The 27,057-nt window shown below is 36.4% G+C and overlaps 1 protein-coding gene across 1 annotated transcript in view; it reads left to right on the top strand.

Moving 5' to 3' along the window:
• Window positions 1-27,057, top strand: part of BRWD3 (bromodomain and WD repeat domain containing 3) — a 227,938-nt gene that overhangs the window by 154,805 nt on the left and 46,076 nt on the right. The window contains 2 exon segments of the mRNA XM_037821172.1: window positions 1,132-1,247; window positions 24,222-24,329. Coding sequence (XP_037677100.1) covers window positions 1,132-1,247; window positions 24,222-24,329 — 224 coding nt within the window.

Raw genomic sequence — 27,057 nt, 5'->3', positions numbered from 1 at the left:
TTAACTTTTTTTTTCATACAGTTGATTTAAAAAAGAAGGGAAAGTTAAAAAAAAAAAAAAAGAAAAAAGACAAACAAGGAAAAAAAAAAAAAGATGTAGTGCCCCCTTGAGGAGCCTGTGGAGAATGCAGGGGTATTTGCCTACCCCACCTCCATGGTTGCTAACATGACCACAGACATAGGGGACTGGTGGTTTGATGGGTTGAGCCCTCTACCATAAGTTTTACCCTTGGGAAGACGGTTGCTGCAAAGGAGAGGCTAGGCCTCCCTGTATTTGTGCCTAAGAGTCTCCTCCTGAATGCCTCTTTGTTGCTCAGATGTGGCCCTCTCTCTCTGGCTAAGCCAACTTGAAAGGTGAAATCACTGCCCTCCCCCCTACGTGGGATCAGACACCCAGGGAAGTGAATCTCCCTGGCAACGTGGAATATGACTCCCGGGGAGGAATGTAGACCCGGCATCGTGGGATGGAGAACATCTTCTTGACCAAAAGGGGGATGTGAAAGGAAATGAAATAAGCTTCAGTGGCAGAGAGATTCCAAAACGAGCCGAGAGATCACTCTGGTGGGCACTCTTACGCACACTTTAGACAACCTTTTTTAGGTTCTAAAGAATTGGGGTAGCTGGTGGTGGATACCTGAAACTATTAAACTACAACCCAGAACCCATGAATCTCGAAGACAGTTGTATAAAAATGTAGCTTATGAGGGGTGACAGTGGGATTGGGAATGCCATAAGGACCAAACTCCACTTTGTCTAGTTTATGGATGGATGTGTAGAAAAGTAGGGGAAGCAAACAAACAGACAAAGGTACCCAGTGTTCTTTTTTACTTCAATTGCTCTTTTTCACTCTAATTATTATTCTTGTTATTTTTGTGTGTGTGCTAATGAAGGTGTCAGGGATTGATTTAGGTGATGAATGTACAACTATGTAATGGTACTGTAAACAATCGAAAGTACAATTTGTTTTGTATGACTGCGTGGTATGTGAATATATCTCAATAAAATGATGATTAAAAAAAAATTTGTATATTGTGGATTTTATTGTAACTTGATGTTTCTAACACTCTCTACCTGTTATTTTTCATACTACTGTTCATACATGTATGGTTTATATATCTGTGAACTATGTTATAGAAAGGAGGACTGGTTTCTATGGCAGTTGAGCCCAGTGAAGAATGGTTGGCCCCTCAGTGGATCTTGGATACCATCCCACGACGTTCCCCATTTGTCCCGCAGATGGGAGATGAGGTAATTGTTATCCATTGTAACCTTTTTCTCTTGAAACCTCAGAGCACTTTAATCAGTCTTAGGGCATTTATATTCTTAATTATATTATAGTTATATGTACACTTAGCTGCTCTTCTCAGTTGTATCTTTCATGTGGACAGTGACTTCATCCTACTAATCTTTTTATCCTTTGTAGAGCCTAGTAAAATGTCTTTAATATAGTAGATGTTCAATGACTATTGAGATAAATTGATTTGCTTGTGAAGCCATGAAAATAATTTTCTTTGTTTTTAAGTTAATTGACATTTACTAGAATTAAAAGATACTTTGAGTCCTAATTCAAATCCTAATATTTTTAAAAAGCCTGTACTCAGCCCACTTTCAGTGCATAGGGGAATGTCGTTTCACAAACAAGTCTTTCCTATTGAGCTTATGGTTGAATGTAAACAGCCAAATTCATGATTGTCTTGTCAAAAATTAGTTAAAATTCTACCTGGTGAAAAAAATCTTAATTTTCATTTTCTTATGAAAATTATGGTAACATCTTGGAATTTTTGACCTCAGGTTGTTGGCTTGTATAGTCTCTAATATATTTACTAATCTTTAATTGTTTTCCTACTTTTTGATTAGAGAAGTTGCAGGTTTACAGAAAAATCATGCATAAAACACATAAAATACAGAGTTTGCATATACCCCCCTATTATTACCACCTTGCATTAGTGTGGTATATTTGTTATAATTCATGAAAGAACATTTTAATAATTATAATATTAACTGTAGTCCATCATTTATAATAGGGTTCACTGCGTTTTACAGTCCATGCTGTTTTTTTTTAAATTTTTATTCTAGTAACATTTATACAACCTAAAATATCCCATTTAACAACATTCATATATATACATCAGTGCTATTAGTTACTTTTACAATATTGTAATATCATCACCACCAACCATTACCAAAACTTATGATCATCCCAAATAGAAGCTGTGTAATTTAAACATTTTCTCTCCATTGCTTACTCCCAGCCCAGCTTCTGGTACTGTATATTCTAGATTATGACTCTATGAGTTTGTTTATTCTAATTGTTTCATATCAGTGAGAGCATACAATATTTGTTCTTTTCTGTCTGGCTTATTTAACTCACCATGATGCCTTTAAGGTTCATCCATGTTGTCACATGTATCAGAACTTCATTATTTTTTATTGCTGGATAATATTCCTTTGTATGTGTATGTCACTTTTTCCTTATACTATCATCAGTTCACGGACACTTGGGTTGTTTCCATCTTTTGGCAATTGTGAATAATGTTACTATGAAAATTGATGTGAAAGTATCTGTTCATGTCCGTGCTTTCAATTCAGTGTCAATTCAATTAGTTTCAATACCTAGAAGTGGGATTGCTGGGTCATATAATAATTCCATACTTAGCTTTCTGAGGAACTGCCAAACTGTGTTCCACAGCAGCTGCACCATTTTACATTCCTACACTAGCAATGAAATGTTTTTATTTCTCCACATCCTCCCACAGCACTTGTAATTTTCTGTTTCTTTAAGAGTGGCTATTCTAGTGGTTTGAAATTATATCTCATTGTGCTTTTGATTTGCATTTCCTAATAGCTAATGATGTTAACAATATTTTCATGTGCTTTTTGGCCATTTATATATCATCTTTGGCAGAATGTCTGTTCAGGTATTTTGCCCATTTTATAAATCAGTTGTTTTTCTTTTTTAAGTTGTAAAATTTCTTTATGTATTCAGGATACCAAGCCCTTATGAGATACGTGGTTTTGAAATATTTTCTCCCATAGAGTGGGTTGTGTTTTCACTTTCATGATAAAGTACATTGACGGACAAGTTTTTTTTTTTTTTTTTTAATTTTGATGAGGTCCCAGTTGTCTGTTTTTTATTTTGTTGATTGTGATTTGAATGTAAAGTTTAAGAAACTATTGCTTAACAAAAGATCATGAAGATGGTTCCCAAAGTTTTCTGCGAGGAATTTTATTACCCTGGTTCTTTTATATAGGTCTTTGATCCATTTTTTTGTACATTTCTTATCGTGAAATATAACATATATACAGAAAAGTGATAACTTTCAAATATGATTTAACAAATAGTTAGCAAATTTCAAAGAATGTTACAGTTTACAGTTCCACAATTTCAGTTTTTTCCTTAGTGTGAAGTGTAACATGTAAACAGAAAGGTGATAACTTTCAAAGTATGATTTAACAAGTAGTTATAGAGCAATTTTAAAGACTTATGGGTTACAGTTCCACTATTTCAGTTATTTCCTTCTAGCTATTCTACTACTGTAGAAACTAAAAAAAAATTATATAAAGATTTAGTATTCATAGTCCTTTATTAAATCCTATCTTGTCTGTTGCTAACCCTCTTTCTCATTTGATCACTTTCTCAATCTTCAGAGATATCTGGGGAGTGACCATACTAACTTGTTCATGTTGAAAAAGGGTGTCGACTTATGAGGGAGAAGGGCACATCTGGTTGATGTTCTTGAAGAGGTATTGCCTCTGGCTTTGGGGACTTCTCTGGCATAGGAACACTATGGAGGATTTAAGTTTCTGAAAAGTAAACTTAGTGGGTGAAACTTTTATAGAGACTCATATTGGACCTAGGCATTTTTTAGTATTTTTAGGACTACAGTTGATTAGAGCTTGGCATACTGTGGCCATTTGGACTATCTAGCTGGAGCTTGTGTAAGAGTAACCTTGAAGATAGCCTCTTGACTCTATTTAAAATGTCTTAGCCACTGAAAACTTAGTTACATTTCTTTCCCCCCCTTTTGGTGAAGAAGGCTTTCTGAATCCTTCAATGCCAGGCTCAGACTCATTCCTGGGAGTTGTGTCCCACATCACCAGGGCAACTCACTACCTAGGAGTCTTGTCCCATACAGTGGGGAGGGTAACGATTTTATTTGCAAAGTTGGGCTTAGAGACAGAAAGGCCATCTCTGAGCAACAAAAGAGGTTCTCTGGAGGTGATCGTAGGCATAATTGTAGGTAGGCTTAGCCTCCCCTTCACAGCCATAATTTTCACAAGAGAAAGCCTCAAGATCAAGGGCTTGACTCATTAAGTAGGTGGTTCCTAATTTCACATAGCATGTATTCTGTCCAAGATAAACAATGTCTCACATTATCTTCACTTAGTTGTACAATCATCATCACTCTCAATTTTAAACAATTGTAGTAACCCAAAACACCCCAAAGCTCTTGTCAGCCCCTAATTATTTATCCCTAGTATTAGTGTAGTACTGGTGAGGTATTCCTATTAAATATAGTCTATAATATGCGATAGATAGTTTTTCCCGTATACCACTCTGTTGTTAACTCTTTGTACCAGTGTAATACATTAGAAGTAGATCATGCAAGCACTTATTTATATTTGCAGTGTTAATCTGTGGGATGCATGCCTTTAAATGACTCCCTTGTCTTCCAGAGTGGCTGTACCATTTTACAGTCCCACCAGCAATGAATAAGAGTTCCAATTTTTCTACATCCTCTCCAGCATTTGTGGTTTCTTGTTTGTTTAATGGCAGCCATTCTTATTGGTGAGAGATGATATCTCATCGTGGTCTTGATTTGCATCTCCCTAATAGCTAGTGAAAATGAATGTTTTTTCATGTTTTTTAGCCAGTTGTATTTCCTCTTGAGAGAAATGTCTTTTCATATCTTTTGCCCATTGTATAATTGGGCTGTTTATACTATTGTCATTGAGTTGTAGGATTTTTTTATACATTTCTGATATACAGTATCAGACTTGTATCAGATATATGGTTTCCAAATATTTTCTGCCATTGAGGTAGCTGCTTCTTTACCTTTTTGAAAAAGTCCTTTGAGGTACAGAAGCTTTTTATTTTGAAGAGTTCCCATTTATCTATTGTTTTTCATAACTTGTGCTTTGGGTGTAAGGTCTAAGTAGTGAACTCCTAATATTAGGCCTTGAAGATGTTTCCCTACATTATCTTCTAGGAGTTTTATGGTATTGTCTCTTATATTGAGGTCTTGGATCCACTTTGAGTTAATTTTTGTATAGAGTGTGACGTAAGTGTCCTCTTTCATTCTTTTTTGTTAAGGCCACCCAGTTCTCCCAAACTCATATGTTGATGAGACAGTTTTGTCCCAGATCAGTGGATTTCAGGGCCTTATAAAAAAATCAGTCAACCATTTATTTGGGGTCTATTTCTGAACTCTCAATTTGATTCCATTGATCAATATGTCTATCTTTATGCCATTGTCATGCTTTTTTGACCATTCTAGCTTTGTAGTAGGCTTCAAAGTCTGGAAGTGTAAGTCCTCCCATTTCATTCTTCTTTTTTAGGAAGTTTTTGGCAATTTGAGGCATCAGTTGCCCTTCCAAATAAATGTAACTAGCATTTCCAAGTCTAGAATATAGGTTGTTGGAATTTTGATTGAAATTTCATTGAATCTGTAGTAAGTTTGGGTAGATGACATGTTAATATTTAGTCTTCCTATCCATGAGCATGGAACGTTTTTCCACCTATTTAGGTCTTTTTTAATTCTTTTAGTAAAATTTTGTAATTTTCTGTGTAGAAGTCTTTTACATCCTTGGTTAAATTTATTCCTAGGTAGTTGATTTTTTTTAGTTATTATCATGAATGGATTTTTTTGATTGCCTCCTCAGTTAGGTCATTACTAGTGTATAGGAATATTACTGACTTATGCATTAATCTTATATCCAGGCACTCTGCTGAATTTATTAGCTTAAGTAGCTTTGTAGTCAATTTCTCAGGATTTTTCAAATACAAGATCATATCCTCTGCAAATAATGACAGTTTTACTTCTTTTCTAATTTGGATACCTATTATAACTTTGTCTTGATGAATTCCTCCGGCTAGAACTTCTAGCACAATGTTGAATAATAGAGGTGACAGTGGGCATCTTGTCTCTTTCCCAATCTTAGGGGAAAGGTTTCAGTCTCCCACCATTAAGTACTATGCTGGCTGTGGGTTTTTCATATATGCCCTTTATCATATTGAGGATGGTTCCTTCAATTTCTACCTTTTGAAGTGTTTTTATCAAAAAGGGATGTTGAATTTTGTCAAACGCTTTTTCAGCTTCTATCGTGGTCATTTGATATTTCCCTCTTGATTTGTTAATGTGTTGTACTACATTAATTGATTTTCTTATGTTGAACCACCCTTGCATGCCAGGAATGAACCCCACTTGGTCATGGTGTATAATTCTTTTAATGTGCCTTTGGATTCAGTTTGGAAGTATTTTGTTTGGGATTTTTGCATCTATATTCATTAGGGAGATTGGACTAAAGTTTTCCTTTTTTGTAGTGTCTTTATCTGGTTTTGGTATCAGAGTAATATTAGCTTCATAAAATGAGTTAGGTAGTGTTCCTTTTTCTTCAATTTTTGAACAAGTTTGAATAGGAATGGTGTCAGTTCTTTTTGGAACATTTGGTAAAATTCCCCTTTGAAGCCATGTGGCCCTAGGCTTTTATTTGTAGATAGGTTTTTGATGACTGATTGGAGCTCTTTGATTGTGATTGGTTTGTTGAGGTCTCCTTGGGTCAGTCTAGGTTGTTCATGTGTTTTCAGGAAATTGTCCATTTCCTCTAAATTATCTAGCCTGTTTGCATACAGTTGTTCATAATATCCTCTTATGATTTTTTTTTATTTCTTTGGTATCTGTAGTAATTATCTCTTTCTGATTTCTGATTCTGTTTATTTGGGTGTTCTCTCTTTTTGACTTTGTCATTCTAGCTAAGGATCTGACAGTCTTGATCTTCTCAAAGAACCAATTTTGGTTTTATTTATTCTATTTTTGTTTTATTTGTTCTACAGCTCATTTATTTCTGCTTTAATATTTATTTCTTTTCATCTACTTGCTTTAGGGTTAGTTTGCTGATCATTCTCTAGCCTCTTTAGTTGTTCAGGTAGGTCTTTATTTTAGCTCTTTCTTGCTTTTGGATATATGCATTTATAGCTGTAACTTTCCCTCTCAGCACTGCCTTCCCTGCATCCCACAGGTTTTGATATGTTGTGTTCTCATTTTATTCATCTCTAGATATTTGCCAATTTCTCTTGCAATTTCTTCTTTGACCCACTGGTTAGTATAGGAGTGTGTTGTTTAACCTCCATTTATTTTTGAAAGGTCTATTTCTTTGGTTGTGGTTGATTTCTAGTTGCATTCCATTGTGGTTAAAGAGTGTGCCTTGAATAATTTCAATCTTTTTAAAATTATTGAAACATTTTTTGTGCCCCAGCATATAATCTGTCCTGGAAAACATTCCATGGGCACTAGAGAAGAATGTATATCCTATAGTTTGGGATGTAACAATCTGTTTACATCTATTAAGTCAATTCAATTATCATATTGTTTAGGTTCTCAGTTTCCTTATTGGTCCTCTGTCTAGTTGTTCTTTCTATAGAAGACAGTGTTGTATTGAAGTCTCCCAATATTATTGTAGACATTTATATTGTTCCCTTCAGTTTAGCCAATATTTGTCTCATTTATTTTGGAGCTCCTTGATTGAGTGCATAAACATTTATAATTGTTATTTCTTCTTGGTGAATTATTGCATTTATTAATGTATATTGTCCTTCTTTGTCTCTTATGACATCTTTGCATTTAGAGTCTATTTTTTCTGATATTAATATAGCTACCCCAACTTTCTTTTGAATTCAGTGTTTGTGGAATATTTTTTCCATCCTTTCGGTTTCAGTCTCTTTGTGTTGCAGGGTCTAAGATGAGTCTCTTGTAAACAGCATATCGCTAAGTCATATTTTTTAATCCATTCTACCAGTCTGTATCTTTTAATTGGAGAGTTTAGTCCATTCACATACAAAGTTATTACTTTGAAGGGAATTCTTGAACCAGCTATCTTATCCTTTAAGTTACCCTCTCTCTTTTTTTTTTGTTTAAGTTCTTCTTTCTATTAACTCTTCAGTTCTGTGCTCTTTTCCAGACGTCTCTCTCGTTTCTTTTTTTTTCAACTGGTAGAACTCCCTTTAGTATTTCTTGCAGGACATGTCTCTTGTTAACAGATTCTCTCAAGTATTTGCTTGTCTGTGAAATTTTAAACTCTCCCTCAATTTTTAATTAAATTCAGTTTTATTGAAATATGTTCACATACCATACAATCATCCATGATGCACAATCAACTGTCCACAACACCATCACACAGTCATGCATTCATCACCCCAATCCATCCCCAAACATCTTCCTAACATCAGAAAGAATCAGAATAACAATAAAAAACAAAAGTAAAAAAGAGCACCCAAATCATCCCCCCCATCCCACCCTATTTTTCACCTAGTTTTTGTCCCCATTTTTCAACTCATCCATCCACACACTAGATAAAGGGAGTGTGATCCACAAGGCCTTCACAATCACACCATCACCCCTTTCAAGCTACACTGTTATACAATTGTTCTCAAGAGTCCAGACCACTGGGATGGAGTTTGACAATTTCAGGTATTTACTTCCAGCCACCCCAGCACACCAAGACCCAAGAGGTGTTATCTATACAGTGCACAAGAATGTCCAACAGAGTGACTTCTCGACTCCACCTGAAATCCCCCAGCCACCTATACTTCACCCTGCCTCAACTTGCATCCCCTTCCTGGTCAAGAAGGTGCCCCTAATCCCACAATGCCAGGTCCATATTCATCCCCGGGAGTCATATCCTGTGTTGCCAAGGAGATTTACACCCCTGGGAGTCAGGTCCTACATGGGGGAGAGGCAGCAAGTCCACCCAACAAAGTGGCTCAGTTAGAAAGAGAGAGGGAGCCACATCTGAGCAACACAGAGGCACTCAGGGGGAGACTCTAAGGCAAAATTATATGCGAGTCTAGCCTCTCCCTTGCAGTAACAAGCTTCACAAGGGCAAGTCCCATGATAGAGGGCTCGGCATATCAAACCGCCAGTCCTCAATGTCTGTGACATCAGCATCAGACAAGATGAGGAAGTCCAACCCTTCCGCATTTTCCCCCAGTTCCTCAGAGGTGCCCTGCAAATATATTTTTATTCTCTGCCCAAATCACCCTGGGTATGTCACTGTCCCACTCTAACCTATACAAACCCACCACATCCCACTTCCCATTCAAAGCTCTCTGCAATCGTGGTGTTTGAACAAACTGACTGTAGAGTTATACTGTTTAGAAAATGTAGATCCTGCACCAAACAGACATCTCCTCCCCCAGTCTCACATGGAAGCCAAAGCCTTAAACCGCAGTCAGTTTACACTTTTACCCTTTGGCCCAGTTTGCCCCAGTCCCAACTAGATCCGCTTCATTCATATCAGTAAATGAAGCCTGGGCAACCCTAAGCCTTTTTTTTTAACAGTTGCTATATGCACTAGTACTGACATTCATATCTGCCGAGCTCTAGCTCTGAGTTTCAGGTGTCACAGAGACATCCAATGTTCCAGAGACCAATCAGGCCACACACTAAGGGATCAGCATCTCAAAGTTTGGAGATAGCCATTACAATTCAGGAATAGATTTGACTGCTGCAAGAGCTTACAATCCAGGGACCATTACAATAATCATTCACCTCTTAGGCTGTGTTCTAAGTTTCACTTCTGAGTTTACATATTGTAGTCAGTCCATATCGGTGAGGCACTATAGTGTCTGCCTTTATTTCTGATGTACTTCAATCAAAATGCTGTGTGCAGGATCCATTCACCACATTACATGTCTTACAACTTCACTCCCTCTAGTAGTTGCTCAATATTCCATTGTAGGCACACACCACAGTTCACCACCCCATTCCTCAGTCTTTGTACCCTTAGGCCACTTCCATCCATTGCAAATCATGAACACTGCCTTCATGAACACCAGTGTGCAAATGTCCACCCATATCTCCACTCCCAGATCCTCCAACTAAACACCATAATGAGGTTGCAGTTCCCCTTGGCCCATACACACTCAACCTTCCGTGGAACCACCACACTGACCTCCAGAAAGGCTACACCATTCCATCTATCCATCAACAGTAGATAGGTACATCCCTCTCTCCATGTCCCTCCCCAACACTTTTACTCCTAATTATATTTTTTCCTACAATTTTATAGAGTTATGTTCACACACTGTACATTTATCCACAGTGTACAGTCAGTTGTTTATGGTATAATTGTAAAGTTGTACATTTATCACCACAATCAGCACTTGAACATATTGATTACTACAAAAAAGTGTTTTTACTTTTTAGCAAATAATAAAAAAGATGATAAAAAGAAAAATTACATGACATACCATATAATATAATACTAAGGACAGAAAAAACACCACTACCAAGAATCTCATATCCCTCCCTTATATCCCCCTCTCATACACACCCAGCTTTGGTGTATTGCCTTTGCCATATTCAGTGGAAACACATTACGATGTTACTGCTGACCACAGACTCCAGTTTGCCTTAATTATGTTTTTTTCCAAATACCATCCCTTTTTCAACACTCTGCATAGTTGACATTCATTTGTTCTCCCACATGTAAAAACATTTTTATATTTGTACATTTAGTAACATTCATTGTCCACTTCAGTTTTTGCCAAGTCATACACTCCCAGTCTTCATCACCTATCTTACCTCTGGTGTCCTATATTCTCCTATCCCACCTCTTTCAGCTTTATTCTCAAACATCTTTGTTCAGTGTACTTACAATACCGTGCTACCATCACACAGTATTATGCTATCTACTTGTGCATCTATACAATCAATCCTGCTAAACATTCTGTACTCCTTCAGCATCAAATGCCTGATCTCTACCGCCTTTCTATCTCCTCATAGCCTGTGTTCTCAGTTTTTAACTCTCAAAGTTCATTAATGTTTGTTCATATTAGTGAGACCATACAGTATCTGTCCTTTTGTTTCTGGCTAACTTCACTCAGCATAATGTCCTCAAGGATCATCCACATAATATGTTCCTTGTCTTTGTTCTGTCTTACAGCTGCATAATATTCCAACGTGTGTATATACCACAGTTTGTTTATCCAGTCATCCGTTGATGGACATTTGGACTGTTTCCATCTTCTGGCAATCATGAATAATGCTGCAATAAACATCGGTTTACAAGTGTCCATTTGTGTCTTAAGTTTCAGTTCCTCTGAGAATATACTTAGCAATGGAATAACTGGGTCACATGGCAAATCTATACTTAGCTCCCTGAGGAACCTCTACACTGTCTTCCAGAGTGGTTGCACCATTCTACATTCCCACCAACAATGAATAAGTGTGCCTCTTTCTCCACATCCTCTCTAGCACTTGTGATTTTGTTTTTTATATTGTGGCCATTCTGGTAGGTGTGAGATGATATCTCATTGTAGTTTTCATTTCCATTTCCCTGATAGCCAGTGAAGTTGAGCATTTTTTCATATGTTTTTGAGCCATTTGTATTTCCTCTTTAGAAAAGTGTCTGTTCACGTCTTTTGCCCATTTTTAATTGGATTTGTCTTTCTGTTGTTGAGTTATAGGATCCCGTTATATATTTGGGATAGTAAACCCTTATCTGATATGTGGTTTCCAAATATCATCTCCCATTGTGTAGGTTGCCCTTTTACTTTTCTGACAAAGTCCTTAGATTTACAACAGTGTTTGATTTGGAGGATATCGCATTTCTCTATTTGTTCTTTGGTTGCTCATGCCTTGGGTGTAAGGTTTAGGAAACCACCTCCTATTACAAGATCTTTAAGATATTTCCCTACATTTTCTTCTAAGAGTTTTATGGTCTTGGTGCTAATGTTTAGTTCTTTGATCCATTTTGAGTTAATTTTTTATAAGGTGTGAGGTAGGAGTCCTCTTTCATTCTTTTGGAAATGGATATCCAGTTCTCTGAACACCATTTATTGAAGAGGCTGCTCTGTCCCAGTTGCTTTGGCTTGACCGCCTTATCAAAGATCAATTGTAGATGCGAGGGTCTACTTCTGAACACTCAATTCAATTAAATTGGTTGGTATAACTATCCTTATGACAGTACCATGCTGTTTTGACCACTGTAGCTTTGTAATATGTTTCAAAGTCAGATAGTGTGAGACCTCGCACTTTGTTCCTCTTTCTCAATATATTTTTGGCTATTTGGGGCACCTTGTCCTTCCAAATAAATTTGGTTATTGGTTTTGCTATTTCTGTAAAGTGGGTTGTTGGGATTTTAATTGGCATTGTATTGAATCTATAAATCAGTTTATGTAAAATTGCCATCTTAGCTATATTTAGTCTTCAAATCCATGAACATGGTATGTTCTTCCATTTTTTTTTAAGTCCTGTTTGATTTCTTTTAGCAGTTTATGATAGTTTTCTGTGTAAAGGTCTTTTGTGTCCATGGTTAAGTTTATTCCTAAATACTTAATTCTTTTGGTTGTTATTCTAAATGGATTTTTTTTCTTGATTTCCTCCTCTTGTTGCACATTCCTTGTGTATAGGAATACTACAGATTTTTGCGTGTTTATCATATAGCCTGCCACTTTGCTGTACTCACTGAATAGTTCTAATAGCTTTGCTGTAGAATTTTCTGGATTTTCTACATATAGAATCATGTCATCTGCAAATAGTGAAAGTTTTACTTCTTCCTCTCCAATCTGGATGCATTTTATTCCTTTTTCTTGCCTAATTGCTCTAGCTAGCACTTCCAGCACAGTGTTGAATAACAATGGTGACAGTGGGCATCCCTGTCTTGTTCTTGATCTTAGAGGGAAAGCTTTCAGTCTCTCCCCATTGAGTATGATGTTAGCTCTGGGTTTTTCATACATTGCCTTTATCATATTGAAAAAGTTCCCTTCTATTCCTATCCTTTGAAGTGTTTTCATCAGAAAAGGATGTTGAATTTTGTCAAATGCCTTTTCTGCATCCATTGATATGATCATGTGGTTCTTCTGCTTTGATGTATTGATGTGGTGTATTAAATTAAATTGATTTTCTTATGTTGAACCAGCATTGCATATCTGGAATAAATCCCACCTGGTCGTGGTGTATAATTCTTTTAGTGAGCTACTGGATTCCATTTGCAAGTATTTTGATGAAGATGTTTGCATCTATATTCATTAAAGAGATTGGTCTATAATTTTCTTTTTCTGTGGTATCTTTGTCTGATTTTGGTATTAGGGTGATGTTGGCTTCATAGTATGAGTTAGGTAGCTTTCCTTCTTCAATTTTTTTGAATAGTTTGAGCAGGATTGGTACTAATTCTTTCTTGAATGCTTGGTATAATTCACGTGTGAAGCCATCTGATCCTGGATTTTTCCTTTCTGGGAGCTTTTTGATGACTGACTTAATTGCTTTACTTGTGATTGGTTTGTTAAGGTCATTTATTTCTTCTTGAGTCAGTATTGGTTGTTTATGCTTTTCTAGATATTTGTCCATTTCATCTAACTTGTGTAGTTTAGTAGCATATAGATGCTCATAGTGTCTTCTCATTATCTCCTTAATTTCTACAGGTTCAGTAGTTATGTTTCCTTTCCCATTTCTGATTCCATTATTGGCATCTGCTCTCTCTCTCTTCTTTATTTTTTGTTAGCCTAGGTAGTAGTCCTTAAATTTTGTTGATTTTCTTGAAGAACCAACTTCTGGTTTTGTGGATTTTCTCTATTGTTTTCCTGTTCTCAATTTCATTTATTTCTGCTCTAATCTTTGTTACATCTTCCCTTCTGTTTTCTTTGGGGTTAGTTTGCTGTTCTTTGTCTAATTTCTCCAGGTGAACAGTTAATTCTTCAATTTTTACTCTGTCTTCTCTTTTAATATAGGCATTTAGGACAATAAATTTCCCTCTCAGCACCACCTTTCTGGATCCCACAAGTTTTGATATGTTGTGTTTTCATTCTCATTTGCCTCAAGGTATTTCACTTGTGATTTCTTCCTTTACCCACTGGTTTTCTAAGAGGGTGTAGTTTAGCCTTCGTTTATTTGTAAATTTTATGACCTTCTGTCTGTTATTTATTTCAAACTTCATTCCATTATGGTCCGAGAAATTGTTTTTTATAATATCAATATTATAAAATTTGTTGGGACTTGCTTTGTGACCCAACATGTGATCTATCCTAGAGAATGTTCCATGAGCACTTGAGAAAAAAGTATATCCTATTGTTGTTGGGTGTAGTGTTCCATAAATGTCTGTCAAGTCTAGTTCATTTATCTTACAATTCAACATTCTCTGTTTCTTTATTGATCCTCTGTCTAGATGTTCTATCCATTGATAAGACTGGTGTATTGAAGTCTCCAACTATTATTGTAGAAGTGTCTACTTCTCCTTTCAGTGATCTCAGTGTTTGTCTCATGAATTTTGGGGCATTCTGGCTTGGTGCATAAATATTTATGATTGTCATGTTTTCTTGATGAATTGACCCTTTTATTAAAATATAGTGTCCTTCTTTGTCTCTTTTAATTGTTTTACTTTTGGAGTTTAATTTCTTTCATATTAATATAGCTACTCCCACTTTTTTCTGGTTGTTTTTTGCATGAAATATCTTTCTCCAACCTTTTATTCTCATTCTATTTTTGTCCTTGTGTCTAAAGTGAGTTTCTTGTAGACAGCATATAGATGGGTCCTGTTTTTTTAATCCATTCTGCCAGTCTGTTTCTTTTTATTGGGGAATTTAATCCATTTACATTTAGTGTTATTACTGTAAGGGCAGTACTTTCTTCTACCATTTTGTCTTTTGGATTTTATATATCATATCTTACTTTTTCATGTTTCTCCTTCTACCTTTCCTGATAATCATTTCTACACTCTTCCCCAAACCTCACTCTCCTGTCTTTTCCTATCATCCTGTAGCACTCCCTTTAGTATTTCTTTTAGCACTGGTCTCTTGCTCACAAACTCCCTCAGTGTCTTTTTCTCTGAAAATATTTTAATCTCTCCCTCATTTTTGAAGGACAGTTCTGCTGTATGTAGAATTGTTGGCTGATAGTTTTTCTCTTTCACTATCTTAAATATATCATGCCACTGTCTTCTCCCCTCCATGCTTTCTGTGGAGAAATCTGTACATAGTATTATGGAGCTTCCCTTGTTTGTGATGGATTGCTTTTCTCTTTCTACTTTCAGAATTCTCTCTTTGTCTTTGACATTGGACAATCTGATCAGTAAATGCCTTGGAGTAGGTCTATTGGGATCTATTCTGTTTGGGTATGCTGTACTTCTTGAATCTATAATTTTATTTCTTTCATACAGGTTGGGCAATTTTTAGTGAATATTTCTTCTATTATTCTGTCTGCCCCTTTTTCCCTCTCTTCTCCTTCCAGGATACCCATAACACATATATTCGTGCATTTCATGTTGTCGGTTATCTCCCTACTACCCTGCTTGTATTTTTCCATTTTTATCATCATCTGTCCTTTTGTGTTTACGAATTCAAATGTCTTGTCTTTCAGTTCACTCATCCTTTCTTCTGCCTGTTCAAATCTACTATTGTGTCCCTCCATTGTGTTTCTCATCTTGTCCATTGTGGCCTTCATTCCCGTAAGTTCTGCCATTTCTTTTTTAAAGTTTATGAATTCTTCTTACGTTCATCCAGTGCCTTCTTTATATCCTTCATCTCTTTTGCTATATCTTCCTTCAGTTCATTGAATTGATTTAGCATTAGTTACCTCAACTCCTGTATCTTGGTTGTACTATTAGTTTGTTCCTTTGGCTGATCCATATTTTTGTGTTTCCTAGTATGGCTTGTTATCTTAAGTTTTCTAGGTATCTCATTTTCTGGATTAGTTTGTTCTGGAGCTCATTTTCACTCTTTTGCCTAGGGGTTTCTTGTTGGTTGACTTTGTTCTCTGACCTCTGTTGATCAGTTCAACTTATTCTAGACCTCTAACTTAGGTTCTATTTAGTTGATCAGAATGTTTTACCTCTTGTTTATCTGTTTCTTGCCCTGCCTCTATGTAGCCTTTTTATGAGAGGCTGTCCTCAGATATAGTTGACCCCAGTCAGATTTTCCCAGTATAGAGAGGCCCAGGTCTCATGAAGAGAGTATCAAGTTTCTCTGAGAATGAGACCATCCTATGAGGCATCTAGAATCGGTGCTTTTTCTCTCCTGTCCTTCTGGTGGTACTTGCCAGCCCACAGTTCCACACCAGTGTAAGGAGGTATGGAGCCTTTAGTTCTCCTGGTGAATCTGATCTTGTTGTCTTCCTCAATTTTGAATGAGAGCTTTGCTGTATAAAGAATTCTTGGCTGGCAGTTTTTTCTCTTTTAGAATCTTAAAAATGTCATATTACTGACTTCTGCCTCCATGGTTCCCAATGAGTAGTCAGTGCCTAGTCTTATCTTCTTTCCCTTGTATGTGGTGAATAGCTTCTCTTTTGCTTCTTTCAGAAGTTTCTCCTCCTCAGCATTTGACAATCTACTCAGTATATGTCTCGGATTAATACTAATTGGAGTTCATTGGGCATCTTTGATTTGCGTATTTGTGTCATTTAGAAGGTTTGTGTAGTTTTCCTCAACTATATCTTGAAACACTCTTCCTATTTCGTTACGCTTCTCTTCTTCTGGGACACCAGTAATTCTTCTATTTGTTCACTTCATGTTGCCCATCATCTCTGAGATCCATTTCAGATTTTTGTATTTTTTTCCCGTTTGTTGTTTGGTGTCCTCAAATTCAATTAGTCTGCCCTCCAGTTCTCTTATCCTGTCTTCTGCCTTTCTAAATCTGCTATTGTGTCTCCAATATGTTTTTAATTTGATCCACAGTGTCTTTTATTTCCATAAGGTCTGCTATTTTTTATTTACTCTTTCAAATTCTTCTTTATGCTCTTGTGATGTGTTCTTGATTCCATTTTGTCTTGAGCAATCTAATTGAAGTTGTTTTGGAGATTTGTTCATACTTCTTTAATTCATTTCTCCAAATTTTGTGTCTTTTGTGGCTTTTCAATTTATTCATTTGGCCTGTCCATATCTTCTAGATCCTTCAGGTGCTTCATAATTTTCTGTTGTCTTGGTAGTGTTATTTTGGTAAGTGCAGAATTATTTGAGCATTTATATATAATTTGTTTTGCTGGAGTGAAGTTTCCCAATCCTACCAGCAGGTGGCACTCTTGAGGTACAGCTTGCTGGTGTGCAGTTTCCCTAACCTACCAGCAGGTGGCACTGTCAAGTAGCTCTTCCCCAAACTTCTCCTGTGCAGTAGGTAGAGTCCATACCAGGTAGGGAACCAGTCAGTGCACCTGTTCTCCATGTGCACTGGGGAATGCCTGTCCTGGGGCTGCAATGCAGCCTAAGCATGTAGGTAGGGAGTCTGATAAAGGGCACCCCACAGATGGAATGTAGGCTCTGCCTGCCGGTTCTCTGGCTGCTTTGTGCCTGCGAGTCTGGAGTGAGGGAGGAGCTACCAATCACTCTTATGGCATCTCTTCCTTTCATGCTTCATTCTGTTGCACCCCCCTGGACTTCCTTGGTCGGAGAGCAAACGCTGCCCTCTAGGTTCCCTCACAGGAGCTCCCTGCTCTCTGACCATGGAGGATCACCCACCAGCAAACTGTCAAGTTATGTGCATGGGAGTGGAGAGCTGCTGCTCACTCCCTTGCCCCACAGCTGTTTTCTTACTTCCAGCTGGTAGGTTTTCCGACAGAAGCACACTCACTGCATCCCTCCATCTGCTGTCTCTCCTCTATTTTTGTTGGTGTCCCCTCTGTGTACTGTGGGGGACACTCTGTGCCCATTCACACCCCAAAACTGTGGTCCCTGGTGTCCTCCGACCCCTTCTTAGTTACTTTCATGGAGGAGAAACCTTTTCTACCTCACCTACTCTGCCATTTTCCCAGAAGTTCTCTGTACTGTCTCTTATATTGAGGTCTTTATTCCACTCTGTGTTAATCTTTGTATAGGGTGTGAGGTAGGGGTCCTCTCATTTTTTTGGGTATGGATATCCAGTTCTCCCAGCCCAATCTGTTTATGAAACTATTCTGTCCCGGTTCGGTGGATTTGGTGGCCTTATAAATCTGTTGACCATCAATCTGGGGGGTCTATTTCTGAACTCTCAATTTGATTCCATTTATCAACATGTCTATCTTTGTGCCAGTACCATGCTGTTTGACCTCTGTGGCTTTATAGTAGGCTTCAAAATCAGGATGTGTAAGTCTTCTGACTTTGTTCTTTTATAGAATGTTTCTGGCAGTTTGAGTCCCCTTTCCCTTCCAAATAAATTTGATAACTAGCTTTTACAAGTCTGCAAAGTAGGTTTTTGAAATTTTGATTGGAATTGCATTGAATTTGTTGATCACTTTGGGTGGAATTGACATCTTAACAAGGTTTAGCCTTCCTATCCATGAACATGGAATATCTTTCCACCTATTTGGGACCTCTGTGATTTCTTTTAGTAAAGTTTTGTAATTTTCTGTGTAGATATCTTTTATATCCTTGTTTAAAATTATTCCCAAGTACTTGATTTTTTATGCATTTTTATTGACATATATTCACATACCATATAGTCATCCAAAGTGTGCATTCAGTTGTTCACCATATCATCATATAGTTGTGCATTCATCACCACAATCAATTTTTTAACCTTTCCTTTACTCCACAAAAAGAATAAAAATTAAGATAAAAGTATAGAAGAATACCCCAAACTTCCCCAAATCCCTGTACCTCCCTATTATTCATTTATTTTTTGTCCCCCATTTTCTACTCATCTCTGCATACACAGGATAAAGTGAGTGTGAGCCACAAGGTTTTGACAATTATGTGGTCTCACCTTATAAGGTATATTGTTATACAATCATCAGAGAATATGTTTTGAATAATTTCAATCTTAAAATTTATGGAAATTTTTTTGTGCCCCAGCATATCATCCATACTGAGAACATTCCAGGAGTACTAGAGAAGAATGTATATCCTGGAAATTTGGGATGTAACAATCTATATATATATATCTGTTAAGTCTAATTCATTTATCATGTTGTTTAGGTTCTCAATTTCCTTATTGGTCCTCTGTCTAGTTGTTCTGTCTATAGAAGAGAGTGTTCTTGGAGTCTCCCACTATTATTGTAGAAGCATCTATTGCTACGTTCAGTTTTGCCAATGTTTGTTTCTTGTACTTTGGAGCTACTTGATTTGGTGCATAAACATTTATAATTGTCATTTCTTCATGGAGATTTGTCTCTTTTATTAATATATGGCTTCTGCCTTTGTCTCTTATGATGTCTTTGCATTTAAAGTCCATTTTGTCTGATATTAGTATAGCTATGCTTGCTTTCTTTTGGCTGAAGCTTGCCTGGAATATTTTTTTCCATCCTTATACTTTCAATCTCTTTGTGTCTCTGGGTCTAAGATGAATCTATTGTAAACAACATACTGATGGACCATATGTTTGAATCCACTCTGCCAGTCTGTATCTTTTCATTGGGGCATTTAGTCCATTCACATTCAAAGTTATTACTGTGGAGGCAGTTATTCAACCAACTATCTAATCCTTTCGTTTTTCTTTGTCAGATTTGTTCCCCATCCCTCTTTTTTTCCTTTAAATTACACTTACTAATAATTTTCCATTCTGTGCCCTTCTCCAGACCTCTCTCTCCTTTTTTATTCAGCCAGTAAAACTTCCTTTAGTATTTCTTTTAGGGCAGATCTCTTGTTAACATATTCCCTCAACATTTTTCAGTGAAACTTTACTCTCTCCCTCAGTTTTGAAGGAAAGCTTTTCTGGATAAAGAATTCTTGGCTGGTAGTTTTCCTCTTCCAGAATCTTAAATATGTCATGCCATTGCATTTTTGCCTCCATGGTGCCCACTGAGTAGCCATTACTTAGTCTTATGTGTTTTCCCTTGTATGTGTTGAATCATTTCTCTCTTGCTGGTTTCATGACTATCTCCTTCACTTCAGCTTTTGGCACTCTGATTAATCTATGTCTTGGAGTGGGTCTATTTGAATTTATTCTATTTGGAGTTCATTGGTCTTCTTTGATTTTCATATCTATATCTTTTGTAAGGGTTATGATATTTTACCCAAGTATGTCCTCAAATATTCTTCTGGGCCCTTTACTCTTCTCCTTCTGGGACACCAGTGATTCTTATATTTGTGTGCTTCATGTTTTTCATCATTTCCCTGAGATCCTTTTCAAATTTTTTTATTTTCTTCTCCATTTGTTTTTTTGTGTGTTCTCATTCAATTGCCTGTTCTCTGGTTTACTTATTCTTTCTTCTGCCTCTTCAAATCTGGTATTGTATGTCTGTAGTATATTCTTAATTTGATCTACAGTATCTTTTATTTCCATAGGGTCTGCTATTTTTCTATTTACTCTTTCAAATTCTTCCTTATGCTCTTCTAGAGTTTTCTTGATGTCCTTTATTCCTTTAGCTAACCCATTGAAGTTGTTTTGAAGGTTTGTATATAATTTTTTGATTAATTGCTCCAAGTTCTGTTCTCCCCCAGCTTTATAATTTGACTGTTTGGCTTGTCCATATCTTGTGTCTTTACGTGCTTTGTGATTTTCTTTTGACTTCAGGGCATTTGTTTATCTTGATAAGGTTATTTTAAAAATGCAGTATTTTTTGGACATTTGTATAGAATTTGGCAGAGCTGCAGCTTACTGGAGTGCACTTTCCCTGTCTTCCCAGCAGATGGTGCTCTTAAGCTACCTGTTACCCTCAAGCCAGCTTTTCCCCAATTGTGCTTGCCTGCTGGGCCAGATCCAAACCAGGTGGAAATCCAGTCAACACAGCAGTTCTCCATATGCATTGGTGACTGTCATTCCTGGGTGGTAGGGTGGGCCCTGTGCAGTTTGAGAGGTTGTTTGCTTAAGGGCACAGTGGTTCTGGTGATTCCCTGGCCTCTGAGTGGATTACTCTTGGGCTGTGGGGCTGACCATCTTATTCTCCAGCTCAAATGTGACCTGCTCCCTGCCCACTGTGCACCAGCAATCCTCTGAGGTGGGGGAGGGGCTCCTGGTGCTACCATTTGTGCCCTCACCTATCCCCACCTCTTGCCTGTGCATACCATGAGCTTCCTTGTAAGAAGTGTAAATGCATTCAAAACAGGTTTGCTGTTGTCTGAACCTGAGAAGGATTATCTCCCCAACTAATTGCTGAGATGGGTGCACAGGAGTGGAGAGTTGCTCCCTCCCCTGCTCACCAGCCTGCTCACTGTTGTCAGCCCCCAGCAGTGGTTCCAGTTGTATAATCTCTCCCTGTCCTTTCAGACATAATTTCTCTGCTTTTTCATCCAAGTTCCCACTATGCACTGTAGAAGTTTTTCTCTTGAACCTCTGTCCTGGGCATTTTATGCCTTCTGTTTTTTTTGAGAAGTTTGTTCTACCTCACCTATTCTGCCATCTTCCCATAACCTTTGATCTATTTTGAATTTATCATTGTATGTAATGTGAAATAAGGATCACGCTTTATACTTTTGCTTATGGATATCCATATCTTCCAGCACCATTTGTTGAAGAGACTAAAGAACTCATCAAGTGAGAAATGTACTTTTTATATTATTGATCTCTTAAAAGCAGCATTACTTTTTACTTCATCTCACTATTAAGCCTTTATTATTTTGTCTAGAATACCCTACCCACAGATCTTTCCCTCTGAAAATGCTCATTCTTCCAGGTCTAATTCAAATGCCAACTTTTCCTGGTCATTAGTATCCTTATGTTCCATTTGCTGGTCCTTCATCGTCATGAGCTTACCCACCTTAATTATTATTCTCTTATGTTACGTAATACATTCTGTCTTGCATTCTTTTTACATATCTATATGTCTGTTTATCTCCTTGGGAAAGGATTTTATTTGTATGCCTCATCACAGCACCCCATGCTTTGCACAGGGATGTTCAATCAATATTTAAGTACAGGAATGAATACATGATAAAAGATTTCTGAATAGCATACTTAGTATTGCCTTTTTACCCCCAAAAATTATTTTTATATACTATGATTTAAATGTTTTCAATTTTCTACTTTTATTTTTAGGTTTTAGAAATTCTGATTTAGATAATGGTAGTTGGTAGCTTATATTGGTGTATTTTTTAATGCATAGTGTAGTAATTTTTTAATATGCCATTTCCTTATTTTTCAACTATGGAAAAATATTAAATAAAAACAGACAAAACTTCATTCACTTTAAACTCCAATAGTTTCAAAATGAATTAAAACAAGCAGTCTACCCATTAAGAGAATCAGTTGTCTGGTTTCCGGTCTAACTGCTAGTATGTTGGTCTGAAGTATCTCAGTGAAGAGCTGCTCAAACAAGGCAGATATCCACTTCAGTTCCCAAAGCCACAGTTACAGGTTTCTGTAGTCCACAGCCCATGGTTGTAGGCTCCATGCCAGCTCCTGGATAGCAGGTGCTAGTCAGGCAAGCTGCCATGCTGGAGCCTCTCTGTAGAACACATGGAGCAAGCCAGGGCAAGTTCTGAGCATGAAGGACCTCCCTTTCCATGACCATTTTTAATGCAAATTTATTGAGATATATTCACATACTGTATAATCCATCCAAAGTATACAATCAGTGGCTCATAGTATCATCACATAGTTCTACATTCATCACCACAACCAATTTTAGAACATTTTCATTACTCCAAAAACATTAAAAAGAACACCCAGAGCATCCCATACCCCTTATCTCCCTCTATTATTTATGTATTTTTTGTTTTTATTTTATTGCTCATCTGCCCATACACTGGATAAAGAGAAGTTCATTCACATGATTTTCACAATCACACAGTCACATGATAAAAGCCATACAGTTATACAGTCATCATCAAGGATCAAGGCTACTGGATTACAGTTCAACAGTTTCAGGTATTTCCTTATAGGTATTCTAATACACTAGAAACTAAAAAGAAATATCTATATACCACATAAGGGTAACCTCCAGAATTTCCTCTTGACTCTATTTGAAATCCATTAGCCACTGAAACTTTTTGTTTCATTTCTTTTACCCCTTTTGGTCACAAAGGCATTCTTAATCATGCAATGCCAGGACCACACTCATCCCTGGGAATCATGTCCCTTGTTGGCAGGGAGATTTACACCCCTGGGTGTCATAGCCCATGTAGGGGTGTTAGTGAGTCTATATGCAGAGTTGTCTGAGAGAGAGAGGCCACATCTGAGTAACAAAAGAGGTTCTCTGTGGGTGACTCTTAGGCATAATTATAAATAGGCTTAGCTTCTCCTTTGCAGGAATAAGGTTCATGAAGGCAAGCCCCAAGATTGAGGGCTTGGCCCAGAAAATTGGGAGTCCCTAATGCTCATGAGAATATCATGGATTCCCCAGGTGTGGAAGTTTAATATTTCACCTTTTCCCCAGTCCCTTAAGGGGACTTTGCAAATACTTTTTTTATTTTCTGCCCAAAATACTCTTTGATGTATCACGGTATTACATTAACCTGTACAGAATAACAGGATCTCATTCCCTATTCTAGGTTCCATGTAATTGTGTTGTTTAAATAAATTGACCATATTATGCTAATTTTTGTATTATTTTCTTCCATTTATTTATATCTATGCAGACTTTAAAATTATCGGAGAAAATGAACTTATTTTTTTTAATGAATTGAGAATGTGGTTTTAAATGCTGTCTTAAAAGCTGAAGGGTCTTACCAAATACTTGAATTCATTTTCATTCCATACCATGCCAATATTGACATGAATTCTTGTAACAGAAAACTTTTTTCTTGAAATTACTTCATTTACTAGCCTGTGATTAGAACTATATGTATATATATAAATTGTGTAAATGGAATCCTAAAATATTATTATTTAAAATATCAGTTACATTTGTAATATAGTACTTGAAAATAAGACCAAATTTTTACATTTTTTACACTGTATATTTGTCATTAGTCTCTGTTTCCTCAGCAGATGTATGTGCAGTATTTATATTATAAGATACTTAACACTTGACTGCATAGGCATGAGTGCTGCATGAACATCACTGGATGATGAAAAGCGCCTTTATTATTATACCAGTTTAATAAAAATTATAATTATATATTTTTGTTGCATATGGAAGAGAATGTTTGTTGAAATATATATTAGGATGTATAGAATTGTCAAATGCGATGTTGCTATTTAATACCTTACGTATTTTGTTTTAGCTTATCTATTTTAGGCAAGGACATGAAGCTTATGTGCGGGCTGTAAGGAAATCAAAAATATACAGTGTTAATTTACAAAAACAGCCATGGAACAAAATGGACCTCAGGGTAAGTCTGCCAAATTCATAAATTATGCCATCAAAGGATCTTTGGAATTAAGTTACTTGCCTATAAGATTTTTTCTCAGTTTCATGCATACTTCACTATTGATTGTGTAGTCCAAGATGATTTACAATTCTCTCAACAACTCAGTGTTGTGGGTCACATCATACATTTTTCCTTAAATTTATATACCCTCTATTGTCTTGATCATTTGACCTAATTGCTTTTATTTTTAAATTTTTATTAGCACTGTTGGAAGTTTAAAGAAAAATCATACAGGATGTACAAAGTTCCCATATAACCCCTCTCACCCAGGTGTAGTAAATTATGTACAACCCAGGATTTCCCTTTTTTCCCTTTTTGAATATACATTTCATTGGTGTTTATTGTATACACAAATTTGTGCCTCCTTCCTCATCATCCACTGCAAAAATTTTCTATCACTCCAAACAGAAAGTCTCTATGAATTAAGTGATAATTCTGATTCCCCTCCCCTCTTGATCCCCGATTACCTGCTTAATTTGCTTATTTCATATAAGTGAGATCATACAGTATTTTTTTCTTTGTGTCTGTCTTATTTCACTCAACATGATGCCTTCATGTTCATCCATGTTGTAGCATTCATCAGAGCGTCATTCCTTTTTACAGTCAAGTAATATTCCATTATATATATATATATATATATATATATATATATATATATATATAACACATTTTGTTTATCCATTCATCTATTGATAGAAAGTTCGGTTGCTTCTACATTTTAGTAATTGTGAGTAACGCTGCTATGAACATCAGTGTGCAAGTATCTGTTCAAGTCCCTAATTGCAGTTCTTTTGGGTACATGCCTAAATGTGGGATTGCCAGGACATATGGTCATTCTACACTTAACTTTCTGAGGAATTGCTGTACTGTTTTCTACAGTGGCTACACCATTTTACATTCCCATCAACAATGTATGATTGATTCTATTTCTCCACATCCTTTCCAACAGTTGTTTTCTGGTTTTTTTTTTTTAATGGTAGTCATTCTAGTGGATATGAGATGGTATATTGTTGTAGTTTTGATTTGCATTTCATTGATGGGTAATGAATTTGAGCATCTTTTCATGTGCTTGTTGATCATTTGTATATCTTCTTTGGAGAAATGTTTATGCTAGTCTTTTCCCCAATTTTTAAATTGGATCGTGTGTCTTTCTAGTTGAGTTGTAGAATTTCTTTATAAATTCTGGATATTAAATGCTTATCAGACATATAGTCTCCAAATGTTTTTTCCCATTCTGTATGTTGTCTTTTTACTTTTTTCATAAGGTCCTTTGATGCACAAAAGTTTTTAATTTTGATGGATTCCATTCCTCTATTTTTTTCTCTTGTTGCTCATGATTTTGGTGTAACATCTAAGAAACCACCACCTACCACAGGTCCAGAAGATATTTTCTCATGTTTTCTTCTTGGAGTTATATCATTTTAGTTCTTATATTTAGGTCTTTGATCTGTTTTGAGTTCATTTTTGTATATAGTGTATGGTAGGGTGCCATCTTTAATCTTTTGCATACGGCTTTCCAGTTCTGTCAGCTCCATTTGTTGAAGAGACTATTCATTCCCCACTATTCAAGTACTTGGAACCTTTGTGAAAGATCAGTTTGCCAGAGATGTTAGAGATTGCTTCTGAACTCTCAGTTCAAATCCATTGGTCTATATGTCTGTCCTTGTGCCAAAACCACACTGTTTTGATTACTGTAGCTTTGTAATAATTTTTAAAATCAGGGAATGTTAATCCTCCAACTTTGTTCTTCTTTTTCAAGATGGTTTTGGGAATTTGGGGCCGTTTACTCTTCATATGAATTTGATTTTATTCACTTCTTGGAAGAAGCCTGTTAGAATTTTGATTGGATTTGCATTGAATCTGTATATCACATTGGGCAGAATTGACACCTTAATATTAAGTCTTCCAGTCCATGAACATGGAATTTCCTTCCATTTATTTAGGTCTTCTTTGATTTCTTTCAGCAATGTTTTGTAGTTTTTCCATGTACAAGTCCTTTACTTTCTTGGTCAAATTTTTCCTTGATATTTGATTCCTTTAGTTGCTACTGTAAATGGAATTTTTTTCTTGATTTCATCTTTGGAGTGTTCATTACTGGCATATAGAAACATCACTGATGTTTGCATGTTGATCTTGTACTCTGCTACTTTGCTGAATTTGTTTATTAGCTTTAGTTGCTTTGTTGTGGATTTTTCAGGATTCTGTATGCATGGTGTCATGTCATCTGCAAATAAGAGTTTTATTAGTTCATTTCCTATTTTGAAGCCTTTTATATATTTTTATTGCTTAATCACTTTGGTGAAAACTTTCAGTACAATGTTGACTAACACTGATGGCAGTGAGCATCCTTGTCTTTTTCTTGATCTTAGAGGAAAAGTTTTCAGTCTTTCATCATTGAGTATGATGTTGCTGTGGATTTTTCATATATGCCCTTTATCGTGTTACGGATATTTCCCTCTGTTGCTAGTTTTCTTAGTGTTTCTATTGGGTAGATTTGCTGAATTTTTTCAGAAGCCTTTTCTGCATCAATTGAAATGACCATGTGTTCTTTTTTCCTTTGTTCTATTAATTTGGTATATTACATTAATTGATTTTCTTATATCGAACCCTCCTTGGACCCCCAGGATAAATCCCACTTGATCCTGGTGAAAAATTCTTTTAAATAAATATTGCTTTTGGATTTGTTTGC

This window comes from Choloepus didactylus, chromosome X, assembly GCF_015220235.1.
Source record: "Choloepus didactylus isolate mChoDid1 chromosome X, mChoDid1.pri, whole genome shotgun sequence".
Classification (NCBI taxonomy): domain Eukaryota; kingdom Metazoa; phylum Chordata; class Mammalia; order Pilosa; family Megalonychidae; genus Choloepus; species Choloepus didactylus.
Note: the sequence above shows the minus strand (reverse complement) of the source record. Positions and strands in the feature narration are given on the sequence as shown.